Source organism: Callorhinchus milii, unplaced genomic scaffold (genome assembly GCF_018977255.1).
Source record: "Callorhinchus milii isolate IMCB2004 unplaced genomic scaffold, IMCB_Cmil_1.0 Scaffold2, whole genome shotgun sequence".
NCBI lineage: Eukaryota > Metazoa > Chordata > Chondrichthyes > Chimaeriformes > Callorhinchidae > Callorhinchus > Callorhinchus milii.
The window spans coordinates 15,961,285-15,981,570 of record NW_024704743.1 but is presented as its reverse complement, the minus strand read 5'-3'; the positions used below and the strand labels follow the sequence as shown (position 1 = coordinate 15,981,570).

The window sequence follows — 20,286 nt, the reverse complement described above, 5'->3', positions numbered from 1 at the left end:
TAAGAACTCCCTCCTTCAGTGTGCCATGTAGATTGCATTGAAGGAGTTACCATCAGTCAGAGTGCCCTGCTTCTGGGTTTCTTAATCTGGAGTGATGTAGCTCAGTAGTTAGAGCACTCGCTTCGCAAGCGAGAGATCTGGATTCGATTCACGGCAGGGCGTATTGTTGGCCAAGTTTCCTTACCTCTGTTTACCTAGCAGTAAGTAGGAACCCGGTTGTTGTTCGATTGGTGGATCGCTTTTTTGGGTGTAATAATTCTTCCCCCCCAAAATAATAATAATAATAAATTGGTCACTCAATCCACGACTATTTGTGAGACACTGTTGTGCGCAATTGGCTGCCGCATTTCTCCCACAAAATATACAGTCAATTCACTTTACAGTATATTCTGTGAAGCGCTTTGAGGCGTCTCGAAGACCTGATGAGGTTCTATATCAAATGCAAGGATTATTATATATTATTCTGAAATTGCCCACGTTTGACCTCACTGTGGTGGATTAGCCTATTTATATTCATTATTTGCCTCCAATAGTACATTTGAGGTTTGTACCACTTTTGCACAGTAAGCAGAGTGTTGTTTGTCCTGTTGGAGGCAGGGCGCTGTGTTAGTGGTAATGTGGTGGTTTTCATCCACATCCTGACAGTAGCATAAACAGTTACTGACAACTCTGCTGTCTCAGGATCAGGCATTGACGAAACAGCAATTTTCAGCCCATCATGTCTGTGTTATTGATACTTATTTTCAATTTCTATTCAGCCCTATTTATTAACTTAACTTTGCAGGTGTCCATCTAGGTCTCCTTTGAATGATTACTGATTCAGCCTCAATAGCCACAAGCGGCAATAAATTCCAAACCCTAATAACCGTCCGACTATAGAAATTACAACTATTCCTTACAAACAATCTTGAAAACATCCTTGTCACCAATTCTCCAAATGAAGGAAATAATCTTTCTCTATTCTGTCATGCCCCTTAACAATCTTAAATACCTCTATCATATCCTCACTCATGCTCCCCTACTACAATGGAAACAGCCCCAATTTAGCCAGTCTCTCTTCATATCGACACTGTATTATACTTGGTATCATCTTGATGTAAAATTCTTCATGACCTCTGATTTACGAGGTTGCTGAGAAGTGTGCTGAATTACCATTTTCCCTTATCACAACATCACATTAATATACAAATACACTTAAGAATGGCTTTGCTTGCATGTTCTGTGAGCATTTGGCTGGGGTGGTCTCAGTTGCAAAGGCCAGTGTTGACACGCCTCCACTTAGTTATTTCTCAGAGCTGGCTCTGGAATCTGAAAGGCTATAAATTTTGTTCAGTGGTTGTGTAATAGCTGTACTATTGTAGAGGTTGGAAAGACATCTTACAGACGAGTATCTTGTCCTACAATGTTTTCTGCTTCCAATTTAAAGAAATCAAACCTCAGTAGCTTTCATCTTTCTCTTCAGGCTAAAGGTGGGCTGGGAATACAATACAAAATTACATTTGTAAAGCTTCTTTCACGTCGGGAGGACGTTCCAAGGTGCTGTAGGATAGATCTACATTTATGCAGAGCCTTTCATATAGGGTGAGATTCTTGAAGCGCTTCATTCACAGAGATGAAAGGGAAAAAAAGAAGGGAGAAGTGGGAGGAAAATGTAATGGTGTTAATGAAAGGAGCAGGCAAAGAGATTGTGGAAGAGAGTTCCAAAGAACAGGGCATAGTGGCTGAAAGGCACAGCCACTGATGGTAGAACAGTGGGAGTGAGGAATGAACAGTATTGTTCCCCGACCTGTGCCCTCTACTCTACTCTTCCAACCAAAGTTGGAAGAATTGAGATCACAGGTATGGGAATAGAACCAGAAGAGATTGCAGAGTTAAGGAGGGGCACATTTTCCCTCTTAGCTGAAATTTAGAAGCTACACATTTCTATGACCTGTATTCAGATTGGATGTGTCATGGTATGTTCTCGTGAAGAATTCCGACTTGAATGAGATACTTGAGGATTACCAATTCCCGAGAGAAGGAGGAAAAATACAAAATGTAGATGAAGAAAAAGAAACACAAATGAAACTTGCCATTGCCATACCTTCATTCCTTCATGAAGGTCGAGAATAATAGCAGAAAAATAACACATCTTAAATAAGACTGAGGATTAGAAAGGAATATTCTGAAACACAAAGTAGTCAATATATAGAACAGATTCCCTGGAAATTGAATTAACCCTTTAATTGCAGATCTAGATAAATATTTAGTTGTGATTGAAGGCTTTACAGAAAATAAAACTATTAACTACTGTTAATAGATGCACGGAATATACTAAAAAGCGCTACACAGAATATACTATAAAGTGAATGAATGTATATTTTTGGGGCAAAAAACGGCAGCCAATTGCATACATCAGTGTCCTAGAACAGTCGTGGATTGAATGACCAAATTATTATTCTTTTAAAAGGGCATTTTAAAGGTATTATTACCACCAGAAAAGTGATCTGCCAATTGGCTAACAACCAGTACTTACTGCTAGGTAAACAGGTGTGTGGAGTAAGGAAACAAACCCAGGTCCTCTCACTTGTGAGGTGAGTACTCTAACCACTAAGATACTCATCCAAGTTTTTGTCATGGGATTGGCTGCCATTGACCCCAGAGACTCCTTCCTCAAGAATTATTTAGGAGTAGATTCAAGAACACAATTCCTTCTGTACTTAGGTGGCAACATTGATTGGAGGAATGTCTTACAGTGATCTCTTAAGCTGTCACCGTGCACAGGAAATCTCCCAATGTTAACAACAAAAAAGATTTATGGCAATCATTCTACAGGCATTTTCCTTAAGAAGTCAGGAAACCACAAAGAACATGCCTTTGAAACTGCAGTAAATCTTTGTCATTGTTGGGACTCGGCATAAACAAGGCATGAAGAAAAGATTTCCTATATAACTACTCTTAAAGTGTAATCAAGCAGTTTGTATTCCCTCAAAACTGAAGTATGAAATGTACCATGCAAAATCCAAGTTTTGTCAAATAAAAGGATAAAAGTCATGGGTTTATTCATATCACCGCAGTTAATTGTTCGTATGTTTTTATTTGGTGCTTAAGGGGTTAGTGTGTTCTGGTATAAAACATTGAAAACAACTTTCAGACAAGGAATCTGTATAGTCTGGCAGGCTAAAAGACTTTACTGTAATTCTGGTATTCTGATCATTTTTCAGACCCTAATTCAGTAAACAATCAACTATTTCAATGGAAAGTTAACTATAAGGGTCAACTGACTATCCTATGAGTGCTATAACTGCATAAGCTGTTTACAAGGAAAATGATGAGTAAAACAGACGCTCGTGTATTGCTAAATGCAGAGTTATGAAACTTCAAAAATTCACAATTGGCAAGTGTTTAACAATATCTATTGCTAAATGATGTGTTATTTGATTGTATAACATGCACAAAATAATTAAGGTATGTTGGTATAAATCAACATGCAAATATAGTGTGTATAAATTTGGAATTTAGGATTTATTATAATACTAAAGACTACTGTATGATTGTAATCGTTACTTTTGAGCGGAAAGGATTTGCGGTTTTGAGTATTTTTAATGTAACTATATTGTCCGATATTGTGTTACTAGAATAAGATTGAAATCACTATTTGCAACATTTAGTGTGCTACTTCTCACTGGTGATTTTAATACATAGTCAAAATCTAAATGCAAATTGGTTGGGTGCCAGTTGAACCTGATGTTCATAGCATTTCAGTGGGGAAACTCCCTTCTCTTTTTAAGTAGTCCTATGGGATCTTTAACATCCAGGTAAACAAGCAGACAGAACCCTAGTTTAATGACTCATCCAAAGGACAACACCTCCAACCATACAACACCCCCAGCAATGCACTGGAGTTTCAGCCTCGACTACAGAAGTTCCAAGTCCCAAAGTGGGGCTTGAACCCACAACCTTCTAACTCAGGGGTTAGAGTATTATCAACTGAGCCAGGATGACATGTATATTTTTATGCATTTGAATTGAAACCAGCATTATTTCTTCATTCTCATATCCTCCACACTATAAGTCAAACAATCACTTGCATTTATATAGTGCCCTTCTGTAGGATACTTTACAGCATATTCTGTGAAGCGCTTTGAGACGTTTTGACGATGTGATAAGGCACTATATCAAATGCAAGGATTATTATTCTTATAATGTTTCAGAGCGCTTTAATGATGTAGGGCCAGATATCAAGTAGGGAAGAGTCTACCTAAAATGGTGGGAAATTTAAAGGGTCACTTTCCCTTTAAGATAGTGGTGGCCAACCTTTATAGTCGGTCAACAAAATAAATTGTCTTGATTGAATATTTCTTGATTCATGCCATAAATCAAGATGGGCCGCAGGCTGGCTACCACTACTTTAAGATATTCCGCAAGACACAGATTCGGAGAAGATTAATTCCGCTCAAAGTATCATTTTATCACTTTGTGCAGCCCATGATATACAATTACAGTGTAAAATCCTTGTCTGGAACACATCTTCAGAAATGATTAGTTGTCAGTATTTCTCTTGCTTTTTTAGTAAGTACATCATACAGCACTGCCAGGAGCATTTAGCACAGGCCATTTTATAATGAGATTTATGGATCCTATGAATGAAATCTTCCTGCCAGTGATGTCCATCATGCATCACTTTAAATATTCAATTATGTTGCTGTCACTTCAAATATTTTTCATCTCAGTATTAACAATTTTAACTAAAATAATGTTGTGAACTGGTAGGGTACTCATTACTGATTGTCAAACTGCCTGTTCGTAGAGCTAGCAATGATAAACCTCAGTCTACCGCCAATCTTCTCTTCTGCTTCATATTGTAATGGGCTTTTATGAGATCCATTTGAAAATAATATATTACTGATTCAAATTAAAAAATAGCAATGTGATACTTTTTTATCACATAAAAATGTATTGATTTTTGATGAGGGTCTGCCGACTGGGATTTGGGGGCAAGATAATGACTGCTTTGGAGTAACTCCTGAAATTAGTTATTATTGCCAGATTTTGTATGATAAAGGCAGCTTCTGTTAGGCTGATAACTAGACTACAACTTGTCAGGCTGGTGATGGTTATGGTGGGGTGGGATAGAGTTCAGTAGCGATTTAACACATAGCAGGGGGATGATTGCGGTATGTGATATGATCGCACTGTGGGATATTCCACAATAGGTCTGTTAGTACTCAGCTCCTGTTAACCCTGCAAGTCAAAGCCCTATGGGAGGGTGGTTCTAGGTGGACAAGCAGCAGAATGCTTGTTAGATACTGCCATCAATGACAAGCTATGCAGTCTTAGACCCCAGCAGTACCCTAACGCACACTCTGGGGTCCCCAACCAAGCCTCAGCTCTTGCCAGTCTGCGCCTAATGCTTTCAGGAATTTGGTAAGCATGATTGTCACTCCGGGAAGAGGGTGCACATTCCATTCTAACAATTTATATCTGGAATTTCCATGTGTAGGTGGGATGCATGGAATTCTCAGTTTGGTTTGGATACTCTTAACCATGATGATGGGTCTCCGCAAGTGTCAGACACCCGGCTGACCAAAAAAAAGAAACGTTAACTTGCGTTTGAAGTGATATGCTGATGTGGTAGTGCTTAATTGCTGAGTAGAAAAAGTGCAAAAATGTTCTATTCGCCAAAGACATACATGAAAAAGTAACTTAATACAGGTGTTAAAAACATCAATTATGATTTTTCACTCATCATAGATAAGAGAGCCAACAGAAAATAATTTAGATGTTTGTCTCTTTAAGAGATTTTGCTAACTTTTATTGCACTGTGAAGGAGAGCCCAGACAGCCATCTGCAGCTATTTGTCTTGCCACTGCTATGAATTCCTCTGCTGTGTTTTTCACTGAATGAGGAAGTCATGTCGTGCTTTGTATGTACTTCACCTGCTGAGCTGTTAATTGTTTTTTTGCAATAAAGTCTGTGGTTTTTGACTTCTGTCCGAGTTTAAATGTTGCAGTTATTTGATAACTACTTGTATTTTACTAGTTTGCCTCTAGGGGTAACTTCTAATGCATAACGCCTGACTGGATTTCACAAGACACAAAAAAATAGTTCAGCTGTTTATGTTGGATTGAGTGCTGAAATAAAAGTTGCCACTCTGGAGACAAACAACTGATCACTGACGTTAGACTGAGCTCTTCGGAAAAATTGCTTAAGGATGGGAAAAGTCTTGGAGTTCTCAAATTCAGCATTGCTTCTTTTCTCACACTGTGTTTCTGGACTCCACATGATTAATATAAAAGGATTTGATAAAGCCTTCAATAACGTCTGTGGTGTCTTTAACTCAACCAATGATTTGTTCAGTAAGAATTATGTTAGCAATTTAATACAATATAGTGGGTGAAATTTCGCACCATTAGGCAGCCGTGGTTTTAGCCATAATGCACCTGAAGACCTTCCTCGTCGCCTCCCCCTTTCTCATCAAGGTCCATCACTGTTAAATGGTTTCAGACAACCCCTCATGAAGGGCGCTATATAAATGCAAGTTGTTGTTCTGAGAATGCTGTTCAAAGACCAGCAAACACTTTCCAAGTCCTTCGTTTGTGGTCCAATATTATCACTTTATTAGAGTAAAATCCTTAATTGATCCTCATTAATGGACAGCTCACTCAGATTTTTAGAAAAATGTGTTTTAACTTCTTTCATTATAATTCATTATTCATTCTAGCCTCTTGTCCATTGGCCAGGTTTACTTACTGTTACGCTCCTTATCTTCAAGCAACATTGAGCGGAATACAAACACAAACAAGAGATGTTTAAACAAACTACACCCAAACAGAAACAACAACTTACACTGTATAATGTGAAGTGCCTTGTATAATGCCCTTCACATTGGAAAGACGTCCCAGGGCGCTGGAAACCGGTAGATATGGGGAATGACAGGTGGTGGAGACAGATTGTGTGAACAAATGCACAACCTGATCCAATGGCTATGGAGGGGGGATGAATTGTAACATATATAAGATAGGGTAGTGTTTGGAGTATGTGTTTATTTTATTTTTTACTTTCAGACTGGGCTTTGTCAGTCCTGTGCATTCCTACATTGTGTTATTGAATTTTCTGAACCAGATTCAGAGCGGAACACATCTGAGAGTATTTAACTAAAGGTGGAAGTAGCACAGGAATTGCATAATGTTTTTAACAGTTTGTTGAGTGGAAAATTGCTAATGCTATTCCAGCCTTTGAAAGGAAAAGGTCAGAATCATGATCCTGGGAATGATGAGCCATTTAGCATAACCTCTATAGAGCAAAAACACAAGTCTATTACGAAAGACACCACTGAACAGCATGCAATAAAAGGAAAGATAAGCTAAGAAGAAATTGGGAAAGTTAAAAGAGAATATGGAAAAAGGCAACAGAGTAAGGTTTGCTAGAACACCGGTTTACTCAAAACGAGTTGACACAATGGTTCAAAGAAAATGTCTTTCATCACTCACAAGTAGCAACATTAACATTAATTAATTAACTAACATTGACACTAATGGTGAGGCTGTTGCCTTTTAATCAGAAGCTGACCTCGACCGGTCCATCGAAGCTACTTTTAACCCCTGCTAAGCTAATCATTACATCAAACAAACCTTATTGAAGGATTATGCGTAGGTTACATTCTATACGTATATAAAGATTAATTAAAAGCCTTAAAAAACATTAAACATTACAAATATAATCTTACAGTGAGTAATAACAAATGGTTAATGGCACATTAAAGTAAAAGGATAATCAAAGAAAGTATGAAACTGCTTTGAGCCAAATGTGAGAAAGTCTTGTAGTTAAGAATGAAGGAATGGTGGAGATGCTTGGCTTCATTTTGTACACAAGGAAGTGAAAGTAGAACTATCGAAATATTAGCAAAGGATGTGAAAGAGCAGTTACTGGATATTAACATGGAAATAGTACTAAAAAGATATACGGGTCTGCTAGTGGAAGATTCAAGTGGATATATGATTCAAGAATATTGAAAGAGGACACAGAGAACATAATGGATGGTACATTGGATGCAATATTCCAAACTTCTTTGGAATTCCGCTAAAGCACTTGAGGTGGCAAATATTATATCATGGTTAAAATACGGAAAAGGTTGCGCCAGAGAATTATAGGTTATTTAGTCTTCCCTCATTCCTCGGTTAGTAGCATGCCCCTGAAACCTTTACTCTTCCCCAGGGATCATTAATACAGGCAGAAAACAAAAGAAATGTTGATTTCCACCTGTATTGATGATTTGGAGATAGGCAGAGGTCAAACAATGTCTCACTCTGCTGAATTATCAAATTAGGAATATAGAAAACTGAGGAAGAATGCAGTATGGCATAGACTACAAAGCAAAATGGGCAGATTGTGGCAGATGCAATTTATTGTTAATAAATAGTTAATAAATAGCAAAAGAGTACATTTTGGGAAAAGGAATAAAGAAAGAAGGAATACCACAATGCCCTCCTGACGTGAAAACGGTGTATTAATGCAATTTATTGTTCCTGAGACCATGAGAACATTTAAAACGATATTCGATAAACATTTTAAGAGGGACAATATAATAAGGTATGCAGACAGAGCAAGGAATTTGAATGAGCACTTAGCTCAGATAATAACAATCCTTAATTTGGTACAGAGCTTTCACATCAGGAGGACCTCCCAAAGGAATTCAATAACTTATGGTGAAGTGAAGCAGCTGTATAGTTGTAGGTGAACGCGGCAGTCTAATTGTATAGAGCAATGACTAATTTTATTTGGGGGATTGTTGGCCAGGACACTGGGAGAAATTCCCTTCTCTTTTTGAGTAGTTTATGAGTCAGCACCAGTTTAGACACGATGGACTAATTGGTTTCCTCCTCTGCTGCAATTTCTATTATCTATCTATACTAATAAAACGGCAATATCTATCTGTCTGTGCGCTCCAAGAAGTATCTCAATAACCGATTGACATAGAGACCTGATTTATACCTCATCAGAAAGATCTTCCATCTGGGAGTGACATGGGCCTATTTGTTTGGGGTATTTCCTGTCGTTCATGAGTTATGACGTAAAATGTAAATTTCAGTTTTGCATTTTTCTCTACAGTTACACCTGGTGGCTGCCGAGTCAAAGTGGCGCTGTGGTATCGTGCATTTACACCTGGTAGCCTTGCCGACTGACCATGGCGTTGTGGCGTAATGCATCACAGAGCGCGCACGTAGCCAAGCGGTGGTGGGAACAAAATAAAGAACGCAGATGAAGCTAAGCCGTGGCAACAACAACAAAATTACATTTTTAAAGCGCCTTTTACATCGGGAGGATGTCCCAGTGATTATAAATTATACAGTTATATTTATTATTATAAAGATGCCTCAGCGAAAATCAAACCTTTCAAGGATAAGTAAGTGTGTCTGTCTGTGTGTCAATCTGCATTCCATATTGGGATCCTTTGCTTGCAAGCGTAGCTGCCACGGGTGCAGCTAGTTCTATATCTGTGGCTACGTGAAAGCTTATGCTCTTAAGGAAGATAATTCCTTAATTGTTGCATATCAGAAAAACAGGTCTAGTTTCAATAGTAATATCAATGTCATTTGCGGCTGTGACTTTACTAGCAGAGTCCCACAGAGACCGAGGAACTCTATGTTCCACATCATCTCAGCGGGACAGAATGGGCGATCAGATTACATCTCAGCAGATACTAAAGCACAATCCTTCCACACTAAAAATCTTTTTATGGAACCAACTGAAGAAAATCGAAGTACAAAAACCTCAGATCAAAAGATAAATCAAAATGTTTCCCTATTTGTCTTTACTGGTCTATATAATATTGTATACTGCTACTTACACTAATTAGTGAATAAATGAGTAAGTCCCAACAGTGGAAAACTGGAAGACTAGTGAATATCGGACACATAAATAACTTTAGGATTTATCATGACAGGAGAAAATAGAAAAGAACTCTGTGACCTTTTTATCTTGTCAAAAAAAATGTAGAACTATAATTAGATGTGGTTGTGCCATGCAGTGGTAGGATGTGGGCTTGTTCTCTAGTTTTCCTGTGTGATCTCACCCAGATTCTTGTGGGGAAGTGTGGTCACAGAGGTGGACCACCTCTCACAGGGGGTTGAGGGAACATTAGTGAGTGAGTCATCTCGACTTACTTCCACACAACTTCATCAAAGGCTTGGAAGCCCGGCCACACGGCAATCCTCTTGGTTGAGAAGCCATATATGGAATGAAAGGATGTTNAAAAAAAGACAACGGGATCTATTTAAGAAGTATGTATTATTCACTGATATTTTAACTGAAAGTTTTATAATAGAGGTTAAAAAATGCTTCGAACTGCATTTACAAATGTGAATAAGTAGCTTTGTTTTCTTGTTGCTATGCACAATTTTCAGCTGATTGTTTTGACTTTTTCTGCTTCAGTGACTGTGAGTGTTCAAAACATGTTTCCAATTCAGAATGCTTTAGTAGGCATATCCCTGAAATATATATTGGGAGAAGTCCAAGTAAGATTTGTGTCTGATCTGTAGTGTTTCAGATAAATGCTAGTCGCTTAAAGAGGTTGGGATCTAATCTGAACTCATGGAGAAATATTTTTGTTTGTATCTTTTGTCTGCATGCAGTACAGAGATAATGTGTCAACTTACATTGCAATGTCTGGGTCAAAACAAGGTTCCAGCTGTTAAATATAAAATAACTAATATCAGTATCTATTTTTAGTGACATTGTAATCTTGATTTTTTTTAATTGGAATATATTCAGTGCAGTACAATGTATTCTGATTTCATATCAATAACTTGTTTCCTTGCTCTTTGCTATGTATTTTGCTGTGTAAAATATCGAGATGTCAGTAACGTTCTGGGCGAGTTGGGAGGTGAGATGAAATCTTAGGAAATGAGAAATGATAAAAAAATTCAAAATGTTTTGGGGGTTGTTAGTCGATTGGAGAATTGCTTTCCGGGGTTACTAATTCCTTTCAGAAAAAATTATAATTTGGTCACTCAATCCACAACTGTTTGTGGGACACTAACTGTGAGCAATTGGCTGCCATGTTTCGCCCACAAAATATACAGTCAATACATTTTACAGTATATTCTGTGAAGCACTTTGAGACATCTCGGTGATGTGATAAGGTGCTATATCAAATGCAAGGATTATTATTATTATTACTATATTCATTATACTTTAAATATTTATTTTTGGTGGATGATAATCATGGGGAGGGCAAGGGTCTCCTTGGGGCTGAGCTGATAATGGAATATAGTAATTGAGCTGGCCCTCTGTGGTGGTCTTAGCAGTAATAATAATAATGTGAAGCAGGCCAGTGCCAGCTGAGCAAAGTGGGTGGGTTGGTAAGTGTTATAGAAGGTCACAGAGGAAGGGTGGGATAAGTTCATGGAGGGATTTAAAAATGAGGACGAGGATCTTGAACTCTGTTCTGGGGGAATCTGGAGCAGTGAAGGCAGGCGAGGATAGGGGTGATAGGCTAATACAGGAAAGGACACGCGCTGCAAAGTTCTGAATGGTCTGGAGCTTGTGGAAGGTAGTAGTGAGCCAAGGGTTAGCAAAGTCAAACCTGGACGTGATAAAAGTATGGATAAGGGTCTTGGCCACCGGAGAGTAAAGATAGTGGTGGGGGTGGGGCAATGCTGTGGAAGTGGGGTAAAGCTGAACGGATCAAGCATAGATGTGGGGTTTAAAAGTCAGTTGAGAGTCGAACAAGACACCAAGGTTCTGCATTGGCTCCGTGAGATGGAATGTGGGTGGTTGATGCTGTCATTGCCTGAGGTGAGGAGATGCTGATGGGAACTAAGCAGGAGAGCCTCCATCTTCTTGATATTTAACTGGAGAAAGTTAGCTCCTATCCAGGACTTGATATCTGACATGCAATTGAGGAGGACACCAATGATCCTGGAATCGAGGGACGATAAGAGAGATAGCATTGGGTGTCATCAGCATACATACATATGGAAGTTAAAGTTAAAATTAATAGATTCATATTAATTATTTAGCCACATAAATAACATCATAGAAGAATTATTTTAACTTACATATAACAGTAAAACATTTCCATTTTAATTTTTTAGGCTATGGACAAACTGGCCCAATGTCCCAGCGTCCAGGTTATGATTCTATCGCGTGTGCTATGTCTGGCCTCATGCACATCACCGGTTCACAGGTATGTTTGAAGTACTATTATTGTTTGATGTAGAATAGTAACTGTGCTCTGGTCGTGGTCACAAATGACATCCTGTCCATCTGTGACCGGTGCTCCCTCGTCCTCCTCATCCTCCTCGACTTGTCTGCAGCCTTCGATACCATGGACCACTCCATCCTCCTCCACCGCCTTGCCTCTCACCTCAACCTTCAAGGTGCTGTCCTTAAATGGTTCAGGTCTTATCTCTCACACTGTCTCCGCCAATGGTTTCTCTTCCAGCCCCCGATTCCAGTCTCGTATGGTGTTCCTCAGGGCTCTGTCCTCAGTCCCCTCCTCTTCAACCTCTCCCATGCTCCCCCTTGGTGACATCATCTACAGACATAGGGTCAACTTCCACATGTACGCGGATGACACCCAACTCTGTCACTCTACCTCCACCCTCGATTCCAAGACAATTGACGTCCTGACATACTGTCTGTCTGACATCGAGACCTGGATGAGAGCCAACTTTCCACAGCTGCATGTCAGCAAGACCAAGGCCCACCTGATTGGCTCGCGGCAGCGCCTCCGCACCTCAGGCACTGGCAGCATCAACATCCACCTCACCAAGCCAGTCAGGAACCTGGGTGTCTTGTTCGACCCTCAACTGTCCTTTCTCCCCCATATCCGTGCCATGACCAGGTCTGCCTTCTCTCACCTCTGCAACATTTCTAGATTTCGCCACTGCCTCACCCTTCAGGCCGCCGAAACCCTCATACACTCATTCGTCACTTCAAGGCTCGACTATGGATACTCCTTCCTTATTGGCCTCTCCAACTCTTCCTTCCAGAAGCTGCAGATCATCCAGAACTCTGCAGCTGATGTCCTCTCCAGCAACAGGCTCCGTGACCCCATCACCCCCACCCTCGCCCAGCTCCACTGGCTCTCCATCCCTCAGAGGAGAGAATTCACAATCCTCGTCCTCACTATCAAGGCCCTCCATGGCCTTGCTCCCTCCAACCTCTCTGACCTGCTAACTCCCTATCAACCTGTCCGCACCCTGCGTTCAGCAGGCTCTGGCCTGCTCTATGTCTCCCGCCAAACCCACCCTACCATTGGTGGCCGGGCTTTCAGCCTCTCTGTCCCCACCTTTTGGAACTCCATCTCACAATCCCTTCACCTTGCTCCCTCTCTTGCCTCCTTCAAGGCACGACTCAAGATCCTCCTTTTCGACCGTGCCTTCAGCCGCCCTCCTACCTCTCTGCCCTCCCTCATCCCAATCCTGCCCCCCTCGCTCGGGTCCTGATCCCCGACCGTTCAGTGCCTTGAGATGTCCTCCTGACGTGAAAGGCGCTTTAGAAATGTAATTTTGTTGTTGTTGTAGTACATTCGATGCAGGGTGTTAATGTTTAGCACCAAACCTTACATTCTTATTAAAATATGAATTGCCCCAGAAAGAATGAAGACTTATAGATAATCCATATTTTGTTTGGAATAATTCTTGAATCCAATGCTTACTTCTACACAGACTTGATACTGGGACTAATTGAACAGATTTCATAGCATGCTGAGACACAGTTTAAGTAACTTGTCATTCAAAAGAAGGGGGAGAGGAAGTGACTGAATTATGGCAAGTTTCTACCTCACTTTTTCATCAAGCAAGTTCTGTTTTTGTATCTCAATGGTGGTGTAAAATGAGGAGCTTTGGGGCATCTTGTGTGATTTGCAAGGAATTGTCAGATAATTAAAACCAAATGCCACTTATTTCCTCAGCAAATCCCACTTATCTTCACAGTATATTCTGTGAAGCACTTTTGTATGTCCTCCCGATGTGAAAGACCTTATTCCAAATGCAAAGATTATTCTTATTCACCCACAAGATATCATTTCACTTTACAGTATATCCTTTATACTATATAATTTGGTATAGAGCCTTTCATTCAGGAAGGTGTCCCAAAGCAGTTCTATATGACTTTGTATATTAAAAGCTCAAGAAAGAAACTGGTTTGATTGAGTAGCAGGGCAACATTGGGGCAAACCGTCCTTTATAGTATACCAAATGTAAGGATTATTATTCTTAGTTTTTCCTACTATCCTGTCAAATAGAATTCATCAATTAAAACCTGAATTGTCTTTTGTGGAAACGTCAGCAGGTAGTAGTCAGGTCAAGAATTACAGGACTCTGCAAAGCCAGCAATTGAGGGTAAAAAACAGGAAAGTCCCACAACAAATGTAGGGAAGTGAATGAAAACTAGTTATCCTGCCATAGAACTTACTGGCAATTCTACAAACAGATCTGAATGCAAAACAGAGTTCAACATTCTCTCAGAGTTCTAGGTATGTACAGTCAATGATTGGTTGCAGACAGACTCAGCAGACCCTGAATCTTATGGTGTACCGTAAGGTTAGCCAGAACAAGTGTCAGTGAGGTTTTTGACGAATGTGACACATTTCAAGCTTGTTGTGTTTGAATAGGTTAAGAGATACTGCAAATATACCACAAATTCAAATGAATTGACTGTGTTCTTTGTGAGCCTTTATGCGTAGATTAGCTGCAGAGTTTGCCGATATAACCTTCATGTAATTTCTAATCAAATATATTTTGTAAAGCACTTTCAAGTATTGTATACGTCTATCGGTTGAGACATTGAACCGAGATCCCATCTGCTAGCTTAGGTGGTCGTTAAAGATGCCATGGCTCTATTCAAGATGAGAACGGAGTTTCTCCCAGTCTCCTGGCCAACAATCCCCCAGATAAACACAGTCATGGCTGTTTGTGGGACATTGCTCTGTGCAAATTGACTGCTGTGTTTGCCTACAAATACACAATCACTACACTTAACAAACATCACCGTGAAAGGCGCTATATCAAATGCAGGGATTATTATTATTTTTATTTTTATTTTATTATGATAACTGTTGGAAAGTTAGTTCACAAAAGTGAAACTTATTTGAGTTGCGTAGATCTTTCTTTCTCTGAGGAATCCTGTAGCTCAGTGGTTAGAGCACCCACCTCACAAGCAAGAGACCTGGATTTGATTCCCAGGCAGGGCGAAACGTTGGGCAAGTTTCCTTAATCCACACGCCTCTGTTTACCTAGCAGTAAGTAGGAACCCGTCAATTGGCGGATCGCTTTTCCGGGGGCAATCATACCTTAAAAAAAATTGTTCACTCAATCCATGACTGTTTGTGGGAAACTACAGTGTGCAATTGGCTGCTACATTTCGCCCACAAAATATACAATCAATTCACTTTATGGTATATTCTGTGAAGCGCTTTGAGACATCTCAAAGACGTGATAAGGCACTATATCAAATGCAAGGATTATTATTATATTATTATTTGCTAGAAAGGAACATTTCCTCCTTTTCCTTTTCTGTGCCCTTGTTCTGTTCTTTTATTTGTGTAATTTTCTCTCCCAACTCTTTCCCATTCATTCCTGAAGTACTGACTCTTTCTGCATTTCAATTCCTTGGCAGCTGCCTGTGTTTCTGTACCTCGCCCACGTGGCTGTAACTTCATGTGTGATCTCAGACGTTGAGTGTCGGCAGCCTATTTAATCGTGTCTGAAAATATGACAGTAATTTAACCTCAATTGATAATTTTCCAAACGGTGTCCAAGTTTTAGCTTCTGAAGGAAATTGTCTAGTCTACTTATTATGCACTAGAGATGGAATGCAGATTGCACAACATATATGTGTGCAGTCCTCTCTGCCTTTCATCTTGCCCACATAAAGCAGCAACAGTGAACAAATAAGTCTGTGGAGAATGCAGCCTTGCCTAACCTCTCTGGAAATAGTCTAGCCTAAAAGTGGCCTACAGGGGCTTCAAAAGTAGCCCGCAGAACATTCACGCTAGTCTAGGTGAGTCTATGTTAAATCATTATTTTGTTTCCAGTAGCTACTGAGTAGCACTATATATGGTATGGCAATAAATCAAGATATATTCCGTCAAGTAAAATGTATTTGATTGACCACCACTTGTTTAGCCAAATGGAATATACTAACAACAACAACAAACACAACAACAAAATTACATTTGTATAGGGCCTTTCACGTCGGGAGGATGTCCTAAGGTGCTGGACAGACAGAGTTTCGGACCCGAGCTGGGGGTCGGGATTGGGGAGGGTGAAGGGCGGGGGGGAAGCAGGGTGATCGAAGGCACGGTCGAAGAGGAGGGTCTTGAAATTGGTCCCAAAGGAAGCAAGGGAGGGGAAAAGGTGTCTGCGGGATGGAGTTCCAGAGGGTGGGGGCAGTGTGGCTGAAGACCCGGTCACTCATAGTGAGCCGAGCGAGCTGGGGGATGTGAAGCAGGCTGGAGGGAGAGCAGGATGTTAGACGGCTAGGAGGTCACAGAGGTAGGGGGGAGCAAGGCCATGGAGGGATTTGAAGGTGAGGACCAGGATCTTGAACTGTATCCTCTGTGTGATGGGAAGCCAGTGGAGTTGGGCGAAGATGGGGGTGATAGAGTCACGGAGCCTGGTGAGGGAGTGGACACAGGCTGCAAAGTTCTGGATAATCCACAGCCTATGGAGGGAGGATTTGGGGAGGACGACAAGCAAGGAGTTTGCATAGTCAAGCCTGGATGTAATGAAAGCATGTACGAGGGTTTCAGCGGCCTGCGGTGTGAGACAGTGGCGGAACCGGGCGATGTTGTGGAGGTGGGGGAAGGCAGAGCAGTTCATGGCACAGATGTAGAAAGGATAGTTGTCAAACAAGATGCCAAGTTTCCGGACTGGCTTAAACTAAGCATTGAATATGAACCAGACAGACATCCATTGTGAGTCAGCTCCTGTTGGTAGCTCCTCATTCCTCCCCCATCCTCATTTGTCCTGAGGCTAGTCAACCAAGTCAGTTTCTTTCTTTGGGTATTTTTAACGTGTCTTTTAATATATGAGTCATCAGGGTTACCTTATTGTACTTAGAATAAGTTGCCTTTGTAAAACATTGTTGAGATATGACAATGAGCCAACGTAGAGTTGAAGCACTCGTGGTCATAATATAATAATCCTTGTATTTGATATAGAACCTTATCACATTGTTGACACGTCTCAAAGTGTTTCACAGGATTTTTACTGTGGAGTGATTGTCGGCAAGCACAGCGCCAATTTGCACAACATAGCCATGAGATGAATGATCAACCTTTTGGGGATTGTTGGCAAGAATACTTGGATAAATTCCCTTTGCTTTTCAAATGGTACCACAGAATCTTTAACATGCACCTGAACAGGCAGATGGGACAATTTAACATCTCATCTGAAGGATGGCATCTCCACCAATACTATGCAACACCCAACACTGCACTGGAATGTCAGCCTGCACTGTAAGTTCAAAGATCTGAACTTAGGGCTTGAACCCACAACCTTCTGACTCAGAGGCAAGAGTGCAAACAACTAAGCTGGGCTGATACATTTCCGTTGGGCCAAAATGCATTTGGACCCATGATCCCAAAATGCATTTGGATTTATGATCTTGCTTTAAGAAGTGAAAAAAAATAGAAATCCACCATTTAAAACCATTTTAGCCAACAATCTGGCCATTCATCTCATGGCCATTCGTGGGATCAGATACAGATGTCTGTCAATTGTACGTACAAAAACAGTCCTACACATGACAGTAATTGCCTGTCATTGTTTTATTTCTAAAAGACACCAAAAGTGCAAGTTCTTTAAATCTTAGCCAGACTTGCAGACTTGGATAGTTTTCATCTTCTGCTGACCACAATTGCGGGGGTGGTCGGCTCAGTTTTAACAAGACGATCTTATTGTTCCTAGGGATTCATTTCAGGAAATCAGAGTCAGGAGGAACACCCTGGTATGTTTGAAACTTCAAGTTATATGTAGAAGAGACTAGCAGTGAAAGATAAAAGGTGCACAACTCACCAGGATGAAATTTTAGGAGCATATTAAAAATATACATACATCGTCCCATCTGCCAGTTCAAGATTCCACAGTACCATTTGAAAAGCAAAGGGAGTTTCTTCCAGTGTCCTTGCCAACAATCCTCAAATAAAATTGGTCTTTCACTCCATGGCTATTTGTGGGACATTGCTGTGCAAATGGGTGCTGCCTTTTCTACACAGTAAAATATAATAAAAATCCTGTGAAGTGCTTTGAAACGTCTCAACAATGTGACGAGGAGCTAAATATTCAGGAAATGGTACAGGACAGGAATTGTAAAAAGTAAACTCAGGAATGTTCTGATATGAAATAGAAAGGGGGCATTTCGCAGGCTCTTCCGATATTGAGTTGTCCATCTGATATCTCTGAATGATGGAATAAGCAAGAAATCTTTGTTCAGTGACTGACAATAACTGTATCTTTGAAAGTAAACTATTTCTTATAACTATTTATTATAACCCAGCTGTGCACCACTCTTTATGACACAAGCTAAACAATTTCTTGCGTTACGGTGGTCAGTGAAAATATCAATAAAATATTAGAGCAGAGAAGTTTAAGATTAAATAGAGGTGCTAAAAATTATGAGGGGTTTGATAGAGTAAGCAAGGACAAACAGTTTCCACTGGTGGGTGCGTTGGTAACCAGATTTAAGATAATTGGCAAAAGAACCGGAGCAGAGCTGAGGAGAAATGTTTTTATGCAGCAAGTTGTTACGATCTGAAACACACTGCCTGAAAGGGTGTTGGAAGCAGATGCAATAACTTTCAAGGGGGAATTGGATATATACTTGATAAGGAAAAAAATGGAAGGCTATGGGGAAAGAGCAGGGGAACTGGACTAATTTGATAGCTTTTTCAAAGAGCTGGCACAGGCATGATGGGCCGAATGGCTTCCTTCTGTGCTGTAAGGTTCTGTGATTCTATCAGTAAATCAAAGTTGAAATCAATTGGATTATGATACTAATACTGTAATCTTAAAAATACAAAGTTGAAAGCAGAAAATTGTCCCAATGTGAACCACTAGATGGCACAGATGGTTCACTGGTAAAGAAAGGTTGAGCTCTGATAAGTCTTCTATGGTGACTGAACGAAATATCTAGTTTAGGAAAACTAAAAACTGAATTAGGAAGTGTTAGGAACTACATACTACTTCACAAAAATTCTAGAATTATGAAATTGATTATGAAATTTATTCTGCAACACAAAAATAAAATCATGGAAAAATACTTCCCAAATTTTTAGACAAACCAGCAGTCATCCCAATATGCAAACAGGTTGGCTGGCGACAACCTAGCAGTAAGTAGGAACCCAGTTGTTAGTCAATTGGCTGATCGCTTTTCTGGGGATAAGAATCCCTTCCAAAAAGAAAAAAAATTATTTGGTCACTCAATCCACAACCGTTTTGTGGGACACTGCTGTGTGCGATTGGCTGCCATGTTTTGCCCCAAAAACATACAATCAATTCACTTTTACAGTATGTTCCATGAAGCGTTTTGAGACATCTCGAAGATATGAGAAGGCGCTATATCAAATGCAAGGATTATTATTATTAACCTGTGGTTTATTTGGTATTCAAAAGGCTAGCAGGAAAATGCAGGAGGCAATGTTGCACAGCTATTTCTGTGTGTTTACTCCACATGTAGAGTCCTTTGTGTAATGTAATTTGTTGTTGTTGAGATACAATTGATAAATGCTCTTCTTTTCTGTGGATGATAATAAACGATAGCCCGCTTGGATTGAGAAGGAATAGATCTTGTCTGACAAAATGCAGTCTTGTCTGACTATATCAAATGCAAGGATTATTATTATTATTACCAAAAGATGCTTGACAAAGCAGCACATGAAAGGCTTAGTAACAAACTTGGATCCTCCCATTCCTTGTGTGCATTAACAAGTTGGATTTGCAGATCCAGGGTCATTACATCTGCAGATGACACCAATGGGGAACCCCGTTGTTGGTTGATTTGCCGATTGCTTTCTGGGGGTAATGATCCCTCAATAAAACTGATGATTCAATCTGTTCAATCATTCAATTCATACTATTTGTGGGACACTGCTGTGTGCAATTGGCTGCCCATAAAATGCAATCAATTTACTTTGCAATGTACTCTGTGAAGCACTTTGAGATGTCTCTGACATTATAAGCACTATATCAAGAGCAAGGATTATTATTATTAAGCCATGCGATTTTAGCTGGTACTCCTGCAGTGTCCCAACGCAAACTCTGAGGTCCCCGAGCCTTGGCTCTTGCCAACCTGTGC

At 40.2% G+C, this 20,286-nt stretch overlaps 1 protein-coding gene across 5 annotated transcripts in view; it reads left to right on the top strand.

Moving 5' to 3' along the window:
• sugct (succinyl-CoA:glutarate-CoA transferase) overlaps positions 1 to 20,286 on the top strand; it is a 206,819-nt gene that overhangs the window by 47,939 nt on the left and 138,594 nt on the right. For all 5 annotated transcript variants that reach the window (XM_042331871.1, XM_042331868.1, XM_042331869.1 and 2 more), the window contains exon 7: positions 12,078 to 12,169. In XM_042331871.1, coding sequence (XP_042187805.1) covers positions 12,078 to 12,169 — 92 coding nt within the window. The remainder of the gene's footprint in view (positions 1 to 12,077; positions 12,170 to 20,286) is intronic.